The sequence below is a fragment of the Triturus cristatus genome, chromosome 12, assembly GCF_964204655.1.
Source record: "Triturus cristatus chromosome 12, aTriCri1.1, whole genome shotgun sequence".
NCBI classification, from domain to species: Eukaryota; Metazoa; Chordata; class Amphibia; order Caudata; family Salamandridae; genus Triturus; species Triturus cristatus.
This window is the reverse complement of record NC_140595.1, coordinates 66,346,375-66,361,900: the sequence shown is the minus strand read 5'-3', so window position 1 is coordinate 66,361,900 and position 15,526 is coordinate 66,346,375. Positions and strand designations below refer to the sequence as shown.

The 15,526-nt window shown below is 48.9% G+C and overlaps 1 protein-coding gene across 6 annotated transcripts in view; it reads right to left on the bottom strand.

Annotated features, from left to right (window-relative positions):
- LOC146772503 (zinc finger protein 414-like) overlaps nt 1-15,526 on the bottom strand; it is a 196,988-nt gene that overhangs the window by 154,656 nt on the left and 26,806 nt on the right. For all 6 annotated transcript variants that reach the window (XR_014972344.1, XM_085639453.1, XM_085639454.1 and 3 more), the window contains one exon: nt 13,451-13,558. Coding sequence is in view for 5 of the 6 variants with exons in the window: in XM_085639453.1 (XP_085495579.1) it covers nt 13,451-13,558 (108 nt within the window). In the remaining variant the exon portion in view is untranslated. The remainder of the gene's footprint in view (nt 1-13,450; nt 13,559-15,526) is intronic.

Here is a 15,526-nt window from a genome sequence, read left to right as displayed (position 1 = left end):
CACGCCCCTTCAGTTTTTGAAGCAATTTCCAAGATGCACAAAATAGCCACTGAAATCAATCAGGATTCAGGGACATGGACTTTGACTGGATGGCTATGGACTATGTTTACTGTATGGGGCTGGAAACTATTGTCAGCCCTATGTATATTTTTTGCGATTCTTTTCACGTGTTGCCTATGTATCCAATGTGGCCTGATGCTCTGTTCCCTTTGTATTTCTACCTGTACCTCATGTAAACCAGCTACACAAAAATGTCAAGAATGTAAATGCCCGCCTAGCAATGGACCAGGAAATTAATGAACTCATGAGAACAGATGTACAGGATATCTTCCACGCCCCTTCTAAGTCGCAGAGATGTCTTCAGCCAATGCTAAAAGGGTCGTCTGTGGAAATCGAAAATAATTGCTGTTAGCATGAGCTGAAGCCATCTTGTTTGCAGCATCCATTTTGTTAGCCTTGTGATTCTTCCGTCTTCACTGTTGCTTGCTTTTCTATTCTACTCGAGTCATCAGCTTCACTTAACTCCTTCTGTACTCAGCCAAAGCAAGGCGTGCTGAGAAAAGGCCTTTAGTTGCGAGAATGCACCTGGCTAAAAATGTAACTGTCTACCATTTCCTACTGATGTAAGCAGTTCTGGTCCCCCTCCTAAGTGATATCCATCTGCCCATGTTTGTCAGTAGTTATTCCTGTGTATGCTTGTACCTTATATTTGTAACTACATGCTTACTCTGCAACAAAGGGTGTATATAAGCACCATGGTCTGTGACTTCAATGTACTACCTCAGGCAGCACTTGAGAGTGCTGTGTGGACGTAGTCCTACTCATGAGTGATTAATAAACTTGTGGATTGAATTCCAGCTTCAGTTGGTTTAAGGACCCGTGGACAAATAGAAGGGTGAACCCTGCACCGGTGTGCCCCTTGAAAGGCACATTTCCACAGCTCCTCGACTTCCGCCCGCGCGACGCAGCTCCAGGGGAGCCTGCTGTGGCAACGCCGCCGGCATAACTGCCTTTCACGGTTCCGGCGGTGACGTCCATTTAGGTGCAAGAGGTTCTTGCTGCCATGGCCCGACTTTGGGCCGTCCAGCCCTGCTGGTGCGCCTATGGGCACGGCTGGGGGTCCTGCCCTTCCATCGCCGGCGGCACCGGCACCGCAGGACCCCCCCCCTGGATCCGGGCTCAGATACCAGGTGACACCGGTTGACCTCATAACACCTCCACCGGTGTCTACCTCTCCTCCTGCACCACCTCCGACATAGTCTGGTGCCACCGCCGACCCCAGTTTCAGCCCTGAACCGGACACGGCGCCGTATTAGCATCACTCGACGCGGATTCAGACACAGATGGGGCCTTTTTACCCCCATGTCCGTCCTCCTTATTTTCAGCCTTTTTCACAGACTTCGGAGGAAGGGGAGGAGTCGGAGGACCCACTAACACAACAGTGCGATTATGATCCAGACTGGGCAGAGGATTTGGGGGATGCCAGTGGTCTTGACACTTGACCTGACGTTGGCATGCTGTCTTCTCCTACCATGGCTACGGAGGAGGGAGCCAGTTACGCACTGGTGTTGCGTAGGGCAACCAAGGCCCTCCACCTCAAACTCCCTACGTTGGCCATCAGGACTAACCTCCTGACAGAAGTGCTTCAGCTAGCGGCAACCTTTTCGGAGCCCTTGCTGCCTTTTAATGACGCACTCTGACGTTCTTTTGGGCACTTGGTCCAGGCACAACACAGGGGCTCCTGTGGACAGGAACGTGTCCCGACGCCATCGCCCGACTCTGGGTGAACCCCTCTTTCCCTCCCAACATCCCACTCCCGAGAGCTTGGTGGTCCAAGCCTCTGCTTCCCAGAGCGCATTCCCTTCCGCACATCCGGATAGGGAGTCCAAGAAGCTGGAGCAGCTTGGCAAGAAGCTGTTTTCATCTGCCAGCTTAGGGCTGCGGTCGGTGAACACTGCATGCCTCTTGGGCAGTTATTCCCACTCTGTGTGGGATACAGTTGCGCAGGTGCTGCCCAACCGTCCGGAGGAGGCCAAGACAGTACTCTCCCAAGCTATAGCAGCAGGGAGAGACGCAGCTAAGTTCACTATTCGTTGTGCGCTTGATACCGCTGACTCGCTAGGCAGGGCGATTTTCACGACTGTAGCGCTTCGGCGCCACGCCTGGCTGAGGACAACTGGCTTCTCAGGGGGTGTCCAGAACACTTTGATGGACATGCCCTTCGATGGCCTTTTTGGCAATAAAGCGGATAGTGCGTTGGAGCGCTTTAAGGACTCACGGGCTACGGCCAAGTCCTTGGGCCTGTCGGCCACTCGCCCTCCTCCACCTTCCGCTTTTCGCTCCTTTCGTGGCCACGGAAGGGGTGCCCCAACACGTTCGTTCCAGAACCACAGGCCTGCACAGCAACATCGCAAAGAAACAGAAGAGGGGCCCAGAGAACACTAGTTCTGGGGAAAATTCCAATCCAGGGAGAGTGGAAAAAGAAACATGAGCGAATACCTCCACTACAAGCAATTTAAATGTGCCATATCTCCAAATATAAAAATGTCACCCACACAAAAAATAATATCACAGTAATTTATTCATCATATTTTCAAAGTTCATTGCTTTTTTATATAATTTGTTTTTGAAAAATATATGGTATGCATCAATATTTTTGATACAGAAGTGTAAAAACATAATTAACATTCATGTATACAGTGAACAAATAATCACAAGACAGAAGAACCCTGTAAAAAAAGAGAGAATTGACAAAGCTATACAGATGACCAACTAACTAACAAATAGACCAAGACTAAATAACATTAATACATCAATATGAAACTAAGAAACTACATAACAGACAATCTGAAAGAAACATGTTAGTTAGATTCCTCACCTTAGAATATCCCTAGGCGTCAGGCTGGATCCGGAAAGATTTTTCGTCAGCAATACCCTTGCGCGTCGCTATGAGTCGTCTGCGGCTCCGCGTCAGTCGTCGGCGTCGTAATCGCCGGGATGACGTCGGAGTACTTAGACGCCGCCCGCGCTGACGTCAGTTCTTCTATTTTCCGCGCCAGTAAGCGCCGATCCGGGAAGAGCATACCCTTTTAGTCATTTTTTGACTAAACTTTTTTGAACTCTCTTGGTTCCATTCTTCGTCGACCTCGACTCTGGTGCCAATAGGGATGCCTGGCTTTAAAGCTTGGGACTCCTGTCACCGACTGATGTCGGTCATGGATCATCACCACCGGTGCCTCTATTGCCTTGGGGCCGACCACGATGCAGAGTCGTGCCTCGACTGCCGGGCCTAGACTTCGAAGGCAGTCCCGCAAGCTGTTCGAGTTCCGGCAGTCTGCTCCGCGCCGCTCAAGGTCCCGGTCGAGGGACCGGTCGCGGAGCCGCAGCCATCACCGCTCATCAGGGTCAAAGTCTTTGCGATCTGGTAAGTCGAAACATAGCAAGAAGTCGAAGAGGCGACATCGCTCTTCTGGCGCCGGTCGCGCGACTCGGCTGAGGGTTCGGGTGGCACCACCCGTTTGGCTCCATCGGAGCCGCAGGAGTCCCGTCCAACCCTATACCCTCCGGTCCCTGGGTCTGACGTGACTCTGGCGGAGGTCAGGGACTTCCTCGTGGCCATGAGGAACCTGGCTCCGCCGTCGACGCGCCTTCGGGCCCCGCAGGCTCGATTGGGAGGCCTAGCGAGCCGGCGGCTCCAGCCCCGGCGCCGTCGTCGGCTCCAGTCCCGACGCCGCAGGCCACCGTGGGATCCAGGCCTGGATCCCAGTCGGCGCCGGTCGACCTCACAACCCCTCCACCGGCGCTGACCCCTCCGGTGCCGCCCCCGGCGCCGCATCCGATGCCGATGGATGGCAGGTTCATCTTCCGCCCGGCTTCGATCCTTCCTCCTGTATACCAGGAATCGGATGACACTGATGACTGGGAGGGGTCTGAGGACACTCTGGCCAGGCAGGGCCAGTTATCTCAGGACTGGGCAGACAAACTGGGGGATGCCAGTGGCATTGACACCTCCCCTGGCTTCATCTCTCCTCTGACCGTGGCTTCGGAGGAAGGTGCTACATTTTCTGTGGTGCTGCGCAAGGCGGCCGAAGCCCTTGGGCTGGAGCTGCCTGCTGTGGCCGTGAGGCCTAATCTCCTCACCGAAGTGCTTCAACCGTCAGCAAGCTCCTCAGAGCCTCTGCTGCAGTTTAATGAGGCACTAATTGACGTTCTGAAGGGCACCTGGTCCAAGCCCTCCACAGTTCTTCCTGTGGACCAGAACGTGGCCCGGCGCCACCGCCCTGCACCGGGCGACCCCAGTTTTCTGTCAATGCACCCAATGCCCGAGAGCCTGGTTATCGAGGCCTTTACCTCCTAGACCTTCTTCCCGTCCACTCCCTCGGATCGGGAATCCAAAAGGTTGGAACAGTTTGGGAAGAAACTGTTCTCTCTTAGTTTGGAGTTGCAGTCTATCAACACCGCGTGCCTTTTGGACCGTTACTCCCACTCCCTGTGGGATACGGTGGAGGACGTGCTGACCCAGTGTCCTGAGGAGGCCCCGACACGGCTCGCCCAGGCTCTTGCCGAGGGGCGGGATGCGGTGTGGACAGGACACAATGGACTCGCTAGGCAGGGCAATGGCAACCACAGTGGCAATTCGTCGCCATGCCTGGTTGAGGTTCACGAGTATCTCTGGGGATGTCCAGAGCACCCTCATGGACATGCCCTACGATGGCAGTCGCCTTTTTGGCGACAAAGCGGATAGTGCGCTGGAGCGCTTTAAGGACTCCAGGGCTACGGCCAAGTCCTTGGGGCTCTTGGCCCCGCGCCTGCAATCTTCCAAGGAAGTCCTTGGCCAAGGAAGGGGCGCCCTCTCACGTCCGCCTAGCCACAGGCCACAGAACCAACCTCCATGCGGTCGCGGACGTGGATTCCGCCGAGGCAGAGCAGGGGGACAACGAGCCGGTCCGTCCACATCTACCCCCAGCAGCATCCGCCTCAAAGCGCTCCTAGTCCGTGCTTTCAGGCCCATTCCACGCCAGTAGGAGGCAGAGTTCGCCATCACCTGCTAAACTGGCATACCATCACGTCGGACAGGTGGGTGCTGCAAATCGTCCGAAGGGGCTACTCCCTCCCCTTCGAGGCGACCCCTCCGGCCATGCCACCTCAGTGCCACTGGATTTCGGGGGGGATCACTTGCAACTTCTGCAGGAGGAAGTTACGGCCCTCTTGGCCAAGGGGGCCATCGAGCACGTTCCTGGTCCAGAAGTAGGTCGTGGTTGTTATTCCCACTACTTTCTGACTCCCAAGAAGGGCAAAGGGGGCCTACGCCCCATCTTGGAGCTCAGGAGCATCAACGCCTTCCTTCGGAAGGAGAAGTTTAAGATGCTCACCTTAGCTCAGGTTCTGGCTGCCCTAGACCCTGGAGACTGGATGGTAGCGTTGGACTTGCAGGACGCTTATTTCCACATCCCCGTCCTGCCGGCCCACCGGCGTGACCTGCGGTTCACGGTGGGCCAAAAGCATTTTCAGTTTACCGTGCTCCCCTTCGGCCTCACCAGTGCCCCTCAAGTGTTCACGAAAGTGATGGCGGTGGTCGCAGCTCATCTGCGCAGATCAGGGGTTTCAGTCTTCCCCTATCTCGATGACGGGTTGTTGAAGGCGGGCTCGCCCCAGGCCGTCGTCTCCCACCTCCAGACTACAGCCAACCTCTTGCATTTGCTGGGGTTCTCCATCAATGTGCCGAAGTCGCATCTGAGTCCCTCCCCGAAGCTCCTCTTCATTCGAGCGGTTCTGGACTCGGCGTAGTTCTGGGCCTATCCTCTGGAACAGCAGATCCGGGATATTCAGGCTCTGATTCCCATCTTTCGGCCTCTATCCTGGGTTTCGTTCAGGTTGGTGCTGCGGCTTCTGGGTCTGATGGCCACCCTGCATCCAGATGGCGGATGCGGGCTCTGCAGTGGGACCTGAAGTTTCAGTGGGCCCAGCATCGGGGCAACCTGTCCGATCATGTCTTGATCTCGGAGGGCACTGCAAGACAGTTGCAGTGGTGGCTCACAGACTGCGATTGGTCAGTAGCAGATCCCTCTCCCTACCCCAACCTGAGCTCGTAGTAGTGACGGATGCGTCCCTCCTGGGCTGGGTGGGCCACATGGGAGAGGCGGAGATCAGAGGCCTCTGGTGGAGTCTCGGCTCCATATCAACCTTCTGGAGCGGAGGCCGATCTGACTTGCACTGAAGGCATTCCTTCCCTCTGTCCGGGGAAGTGTAGTGCAGGTGTTCACGGACAACACCACCGCCATGTGGTATTGCAACAAACAGGGCGGGGTGGGGTCATGGACCCTTTGTCAGGAGGCTCTGCGCCTCTGGACATGGCTGGAACATCAGGACATCACCCTGGTGGTTCAACATCTGGCGGGCTCTTTGAACGCCAGAGCAGACGAACTCAGCCACCGGTGCATGATGGATCACGAATGGCGTCTAAACTCGGACATGGCACAAGGCCATTTTCTGCAGTTGGGAGAGCCTTGGTTAGATCTATTCACCACCGAAGAGAACGCGTAATGTCAGCAGTTCTGCGTGTTGGAGTTTCCAAGGCGGCACTCGTTTGGAGACGCTTTTCGTCGCGAGTGGAGTTGCGGTCTGTTGGACGCCTTTCCGCCTATACCACTTCTGCCCAGAGTGCTGAAGAAGATCAGGCGCGACCCGGCCCAAGTCATCCTGGTGGCTCTGGATTGGGCACGAAGATACTGGTATCCCGAGCTACTCAGTCTATCAATCGATCCCCTGATCCACCTGCCTCTTCAGGAGGACCTTCTGTCGCAGCAGGGGACGGTCCTCCACCTGAAGCTGTCCAGCCTCCACCTCCATGCGTGGAGATTGAGCGGCGACAGTTGATGCCATTTGACTTGCCTCCTGAAGTCTGTGATGTCATTCTGGCAGCCAGGCGTCCCTCCACAAAATCGGTATACGCCTGCAGGTGGAACAAATTTGTGGCATGGTGCACAGCAAAGGCTGTGGATCCCCTTTCTGCCCCTCTCTCCGAGGTTCTCCTCTTTCTTCTTTCCCTGGCCCAGCAGGGCTCTGCTCTGGGCACCCTTAAGGGATATCTTTCAGCTATTTCGGCTTTCTTACGGCTTCCTGATCAGCCTTCTCTTTTCAAATCCCCTGTTTCTCGATTCTTTAAGGGCATTACTCACATGTTTCCTCCTGTCCCTTTCGTAATGCCTCAGTGGGATTTGAATCGGTTATTAACCTTTCTAATGTGCGCTCCCTTTGAGCCACTTCATAATTGTCCCCTTCGTCTGCTGACGCTTAAGACTGCTTTCCTGGTTGCCATCACCTCTGCTAGAAGGGTGAGTGAGCTCCTGGGCCGGAGAGTCCCCTTGCAGGACATTTGTCAGGCAGCAACGTGGGCCTCGCTGCACACGTTTGCCAAACACTATTGCCTGGACAGCCAAGTCCGGAGAGACGGCTTCTTTGGCCGTTCTGTTCTCCAGGACTTTCTGGTGTGATCTTGGTTCGCAGACCCACCACTGGGGTTGGTATTGCTGGGGTATCTATTCTAAGGTGAGGAATCTAACCAACGTGTTTCTTTCAGATGAACAAGTTACAGATATATCGTTACCGAAGGCAAGTAAGAAACATTAGTTAGTTAGATTCCTCACCGCCCCACCCATCCTCCCAGTTCTGCGAACCGATATCTAAGGTTGAGGTCATCCCTTTCAGGGCCCTAGAATTTTTGGCACCAGTGTCGGTCTCTTGCATGGCTCCGCGTTCCTGGCGTGGAAAGCTATGTACAAGAACTGACGTCAGCGCACGAGGGCGGCGTCTAAGTACTCCGACGACGTCATCCCGGCGATCACGACGACGGACCCGCAGACGACACCTAGCGACGCGCAAGGGTATTGCTGACGAAAAATCTTTCCGGATCCAGCCTGACGCCTGGGGATATTCTAAGGTGAGGATTCTAACTAACTAACGTTTCTTACAGATATATCGTTACCGAAGGTAAGTAACTTGTTCATTAGCATTATACAAAAAAAAATTAGGACAACAAAGGTGAAAGCGCAGACGCATGTTTCGGAAATGCCACTGCTCGAGACTTCCTTCATCAGGGCGCAGACATCATCATTTTAGTTTGTGGCCATGTGATAGCCATCACCATTCAAGATACACATAGTATAGTGTATAATCAGGGCTCTAAAGACTGTCTGTGGGGACAAATGAGCAACAAATAAGGTATATGTGTATAAAAACCACTAAAATAGTCAAAAAGAGCAAGAGACTCAAAACTAATCAAAAAGGGAACCTGGCAGGTTCTATGAACAGGGCGGACGAACTCAGCCATCGTTGTTTGGTCGATCACGAATGGCGTCTTCACTCGGAGGGGGTGCACGGTCTCTTTCTGCGGTGGGGAGAGCCTTGGTTAGATCTGTTTGCCAACAGAGAAAGCGCAATGGCAGCAATACTGTGCGTTGGTGTTTCCAAGGCGGCACTCGTTCTGCAACGTATTTCGTCGAGAGTGGAACTGCGGCCTCCTGTACATCTTTCCATCTGTACCATTTCTGCCCCGAGCACTCAAGAAGATCAAGCGTGACCGATCCCAAGTTATTCTTGTGGCTGGTACCCCGAGCTCCTGAGAATGGCCATCGATCCTCCGATCAGACTGCCCCTTCTGGAGGAGCTTCTGTCGCAGCTGCAGAGGACGGTTCTTCACCCGAACCTGTCCAGCCTCCAACTCCTTGCATGGAGATTGAGCGGCGACAGTTGACAGCTTTTGACATTCCACCCGAAATTTATGATGTCATCTTGGCAGCCAGCCGTCCCTCCAATAAATCGGTGTACGCCTGTAGATGGAATAAGTTTGTGGCATGGTGCACATCAAAGGCTGTGGATCCCCTTTCTGCCCCTCTTTTAGAGGTCCTCGGGTACATACTTTCTTTGGCCCAACGGGGCTCTGCCCTGGGCACTCTCAAAGGCTATCTTTGCTTTTCTTTGGCTGCCAGATCAGCCCTCCTTATTCAAGTCTCCTATTGTAAATAGATTTTTTAGGGGCATTACTCATCTCTTTCCTCCATCTTCTTTCATAATGCCTCGGTGGGACTTGAATCTTGTTTGAACTTATCTTAGGTGTGCTCCCTTCGAGCCTCTTCACAACTTTCCTCTCAAGCTTCTCACTTGCCATCACCTCTGCTCGCAGGGTGAGTGAGCTTCAGGCTCTATCTGCCAGGCCCCCTTTCTTCTCTGTGCATTCGGACATAGTGGTGCTTAGAACGAGGCCTTTGTTCCTTTAAGTGGTCACACCGTTTCATGTTGGACAATCGATCACTTTGCCCACCTTTTTCCCACCTCAGCACCCTTCCAAGGAGGAAGAGAGACTCCACCGTCTGGACCCTAAACATACGCTTTCCTTCTACCTTGACCGCACTAAAGCTTTCCGGGTGATCAACTCTTCATTGGCTATGTAAGTGCCAAGAAAGACCGGGCTGTTAAAAAAACTCACCATCTCTCGATGGGCGGTCCTTTGCCTAAAAATCTGCTACACTTTAGCGAAGAAGGATCATCCAGTGGAGCTGCGTTCTCATTCCACTAAGGTGACGGCAGCAACCACTGCATTGGTACGTGGAGTCCCACTCCTTTATATCTACCAGGCAGCAAAGTGGGCATCTCTGCACACGTTCACTAGACAGACCCCCCAGGATATAGCGGCATGGCTTAGCAAATTTAGCGGCACAGATATGGAAATTTAGCGGCACAAATATGGAAATTTAGCGGCATTTTTGCGGCACTTTATTTTACTCATAATCATTCATTTTCAGCCTGAAAATTGCGAAATCCTTGAGGGTCTGTATAGGGAAGTAAGACAATGACTATTGGCAGCGGTACTCGTGCTTGATGCTGGCTCTCGGGATCAGCACTGCGCATCTAGCTGACCAAGTTACTGTTCCAGATAAATATAATTTATTTTATGTAGGTTAAAAAGTGAATCCCAAAATTAAAACGTATGTAAATGTACAATTCTACATACGTTTCAACAAGTGTTAAAATAACTACAACCAGGCAAGTAACTGTATTAAATTATTGTCTATGTTGCACACTCATAAACTACAAATGGCGCTAGTCGCCAGCATGGAAGGTAAAACAGATTAGTTTAAAAAAAAAATAGTGACATGGATAGCTTAAATAAATGAATTAGGTACTTTCCTCATATATTAAATATCCTGGTTCTTTTGGGCATACTGTGCGTTAAACCATATAGCCTGAGCATTTACAGCACTATGAGCTATTTTTTATGTATAGTTAAGCGATTGCTGCTAGCCGCTCCAAAACTATTTCTGAACAATAACGTTTATTATTATTGCCTTTATCAAGGAACGCAAGCGCTTCTGAAAACTGACACCGTCCTGAAAACTCCGTGTGGCGTGCTGTGTGCTCAACTAACTTTCCTATCCAATTTAGATGTATTTTTTTAAGTGATTGTGCGCGGAAGAGCGAGATCACCGGCGTTAACGTAAGATGTTCAAATTTGGCTCACTTTCTTGGCTGTACTAGCCCACTGCATGATGTAACCGAGTAAGCCCAAATTGGAAGTAATAGCCCCTCCTCCAGCCTGGGCCAGCAGCTGCTACCCTTCAATTTCGCGGGCACTTTTGTAAAAATCGCGCAATTTTTACGAAAGTGCCGATTTCGCGGCCAATCGCAATATCGCGAAATCCTGGAGGGTCTGACTAGACATTACTGCCTGGACAGCCAAGCCGGGAGGGTCTAAGTAAGCACTGTGAAGTCATCCAGGCGACCACGACGCCAACGACAGGCGCGGAATTGACCAATGCTACCTACCGACATGCAGGGGTACCTCTAAGAAAAATCTCAGGATCCAGTCTGACGCCTGGGGGGGGGAATTCTAAGGTAAAGAATCTACAACTAACCTATATCTTACAGATACATTGTTATCAAAGGTAAGTAACTTGTTCTTTTACCCTATTCTACCAGACAACAGCACATCAGATTAGAATTTAATTTTGCCGCAACCATCATTAATACTCGAGCTTTATTATTTAGCAAGCTGCAACACGAGGCCGTATGCAGTGGTAAACTCCTTTAAAGCGATCACCTGGCACTTTTTTATAGTGTCAATCCAGATAAGTTATTTTAATACGTTCAGCACTTTACATTTGCAAGCCATTTGGAACTCTTTCACAACTGTGGGGAATTATAAAATGGTGGCCAAGAACTATGTAAAAAGCGGTGTCCTTTTTAAAAACGCTAAGCATGAAAAACTCTAATATTTTTATGCGGAGTCTCCAAAGACTCTCCTCCACAGTTTTTTAGCCCCTCGGCATAAAGGAGCAAGACATCATTTTACTCATATACGCTTTTTATGCAACACATTGATGGAATTCCAATAGTATGGTCAGCATATAAACACTGTTCAATTTGTTGCATCTTATGCGACTACGTAAAAGAACTCTAATGCTTAGTTTTTGCGTTTGTTCAATCCTTTTCCCAGAAAGGTGAATATGGCTTTGGACCTTTTTTATTAAAAAGGATTTTAATGAAGTAGAAATTTGATTCTTTAACTGATGAATTAGTTTAACTCATTCTGAAAAATAGTGTGATCTTAATCACTAAACAATACCTTTAATAAACTGAAATTATAAATAGGTGGAAGATTTGGGGTTTAAACTTTATCCTAAAATGTATCAGGTAGAACAGAATGGACGTGGTTTATGCATTTGAAAATTATGTTGGCATCTTGCATTTCTCTAATTTAGGTCACCAATTTAACGACCAATTTATATCCTGTTTTTGGCACAAAAAGTGTGTTTTCTCCTTAGTGTACTTCTGTTTTATGAACAATAGTGCAAATGCTTCATTGCCCTGTTTTAAGGTTCATTACGATCATGGATCACCAAAGAGTCATTATATTAGGAAGATAGCTATTTTTCCCCCCATGATGCAGAAACGGTTTCACTACTTGTAAAAAATAAAATCAAACTACACTCAATAAAGAGCCACCAGCCAGAATCTTAAAACATGTTATGGGGAGCATATTTGATGGTGTGCCTTTTTCCTCTACATCTCCTAGAGAAAAAGTGATCTGTAATAATATATATATATATATATATATATATATATATATATATATATATATATATAAAACAAAGGTGGATAACGTGTAAAGGGGGCAGGCTGGACAGTTCCTGACCCCCTAGCGTTGGTCAGGGGGTCCCAGAAGGACCCCCAAGGGCAAAAATGTATTTAAAATTTTTTATGAAAAATCGCGGAGTGCGCGTAGCGTACGCGCACGGTAGAAATGGAAAAATTTCGCCAACTACGTAACAAGGGTGCTCGGCGCGCGAAGCGCACAGAGCGCCCACAGTGCGCGAAGCGCACCGTGCACGCACGGTACGCGCACGGTGAAAAACCTTAAAATAAATAAATAAATACATAACTTAGCATTTAAAAAACCGTACAAATTCACTGAAAAAACCATAGGTTTCACACACGTTATAGTTACGAATTAGCATTTAAAAAACCTTGCAAATTCACTTAAAAAACCATAGGTTTCACACATGTTATAGTTAGCTGGGCATTTCACTCGTGAAAAACCAATGAAATTCCCCCGTTATAGTTAGTGCAGGCAACTATAACTCACGCGACCGCAATCCTCTGCTGATGACGTCAGATATTACATCACTGAGGACATATGTGTTTTTCCGAAAAAAAATATTTGTAATATATGTATAGCTAAAAATTAATGGAAGACGACATGGGTAAATAAGTGTCTAAATACAGTATTAGCATCAACAGAGGATTGCGGTTGTGTGAGTTATAGTTGCCTGCACTAACTATAACGGGGGAATTTCATTGGTTTTTCACGAGTGAAATGCCCAGCTAACTATAACATGTGTGAAACCTATGGTTTTTTAAGTGAATATATATATATATATATTCACTGAAAAAACCATAGGTTTCACACATGTTATAGTTAGCTGGGCATTTCACCGTGCACGCACGGTGGTCACGCGGTGCGCTGCGCACACCGCGTGCCCACGTTATGCGGGATGGGCCATGTACGCACGATGCGCTTCGTGAGCAAGTCAGCGGACGCTGACGAAACGCGTTGGTTTCTCTTGTGCATCTCGGAACCTGTGGATTTGTGAATAAAAATCAAGGATTATTACAACTCGCTGGAGTGCGACCCTATCTTTTCTTTTTAAACGGAGAAAAATTGTTGGTATATATATATATATATATATATATATATATATATATATATATATATATATATATATATATATATACATAATCCATTTCAGACAAAATGGAAATTTGACCTCTAGGTTAACCGGATGATTTGATGGTAGTGATGAAGAATGTACATGCAATACTCAGATTCTTAAGTGCACCACAGCACCCTCATCTTCCAAAAACCAATCAAGAATCAATAAACCGAAAAGCTTACCTGCCAGAGACTGGATAGGTTTGCTATGGACTCTTGAATGCTGGAGCAGTTGCTGCATGTTGTTAAAGGCCAACTGACATTCATGGGTTGAGCACCTAAATTGCTTACCTAAAAAGAATATTATTCATTATAAAGAATTCTAAAAGTGGCCTGTGGGTTCATAACTTCAAACGGACTACTATAAGAAAGGATTGGAGGTTTACATTTTGCAATAATTGATTGTATAAAAATCTGTTTAATGTAGATTTTAGTTCCGTCATAGTGCAGACAGAGCGGACAGTTTCCATTTAGGATAGGGAATAAGAAATTGAGTAACAGTCTTGGTAGGGCAAATAAAGAAAAACAACTAGAAAAACAGAGGATGGAAATTAATTATTGTTGTAATATTATAATCTTAACTCTGTTGCTTTACATCAATAGCCTTAAAACCAAGAACTGAAGTTCAGAGAGAAAACTATGAAGTAACTGCAAGGCTTACTAAAATGAAATATTGATCAATAACTCGTAGACGTCATTGAACAGTTTTCAGCAAAAGTCAATATACAGCAGGGGATATAAAATATAGGCATCCTATCCGGTACTATTGTATTGCTCTTTACTAAGGCGGTCTCTCTCCAACAAAAATGTGCTTTTTACCACCTTTAGTTGGTCCTCCCAAGCTTACTCATCACATTGGATCTCATTAGTCTCCATGACAATGTTGGCCTATGTAAACTGTAGTAATGGCATCTATGTAAATTCCCCTTCAAAGCAACAATCAAACTACAAACAGAAGCCTGACCTCACAACATCCACGTTGAATGCACAGTACTGGTAACCAATAAAGAAAATTACAATATCAAAAATCTTCCACCTACTGCATTTTAGGGTAGATGACTGGCCTACCATTTTCTGCCCTGCTAAATATTTTTCTCCAGTGGCCAATACAAAAACCGTCCACTTCAAACTTTAGGTGCTTTGTATCCTGGTATGCTGCTCGAGTGAGGCTCTACCCTACTGGCTTTTGGTGCACCCAAAATGTACACCAAATCATAGTCAAAGTGGGTACAAGAGTACATACTTTTTCATCACATAACCCAGCGAGATGGCAATCTACCCGCCCTCCCAGTGTAAAATCTACAAAGTCTCCAGATGGGCTCCTTGACTTCAGTAGGGTAGTTGCAGTGTGTGCCAAGGAGGCGTACAGAAAAAAATAAAGCGTTTGATCACCTTAAGACACCAATGTTTACGTGAATGCTAAATAAGGATGCAGCATAAGAAATAAAACTGGGTATTGGAAGAGAGACTTTAATGCTCTGAAATGTATAGCTTGAACTGTAGCCACGCAGGTCAAGTCCCAGCACCAGGGTAGTTCCTTCACTTTAAATATTCTCAAATAGATGCACACCTAGACTATGCTTTCCTGCCGGTTCAGGATTGCCGATCGCTTCAGGCCATATCTATCCTCCCGAGGGGCCTCTCGGATCATTCCCCAGTGCTACTTCATGTAGGGGCCCTTACCCCAGCCTCCCGACCACTCTGGCGACTCAACGCCTGGTTTCTCCAGGACGAGGAGTTCAGGGACAGCATCGGTTCTGAACTTGCCAGCTATTTTACCATTAATCAGGGCTCGGTGTCCTCCTCTCGCACTCTTTGGGAGGCCGGTATGGCCACTATTAGGGGGTTTGCTAAGGGCCGGCTGAAACTTACTCGCGCGGCACGTGAATCCCAGCTCACACGCCTGGAGGCGCAGGCCGCCCTGATTGAGGCGCTGAACCCTGCCGAGAGATCTGCTACCCAGGAGCGGAGGCTGGAGTTCCTACAAGACTAGATGCGTCAGACCTCTATGGAGGCCGCCAAGCTCCTTTGGCGTCGGCCCGAGTTTACGGTTGGGGAGACAAAAACGGGAAGCTACTCCACCACCTCGCCACCTACCCTGTGGCCAACCGTATCATACCGGATATGACAGACAGATGGAACGTGCCACGGCAGCGGTTGCCCAATGCTTTGACTCCTACTATGCTACCCTCTATTCGGTGCGTCCGCCTGATCTTTCTCTCCTTGATCTCCTCCGATGGGAGGGGTTCTCTCTCCCTC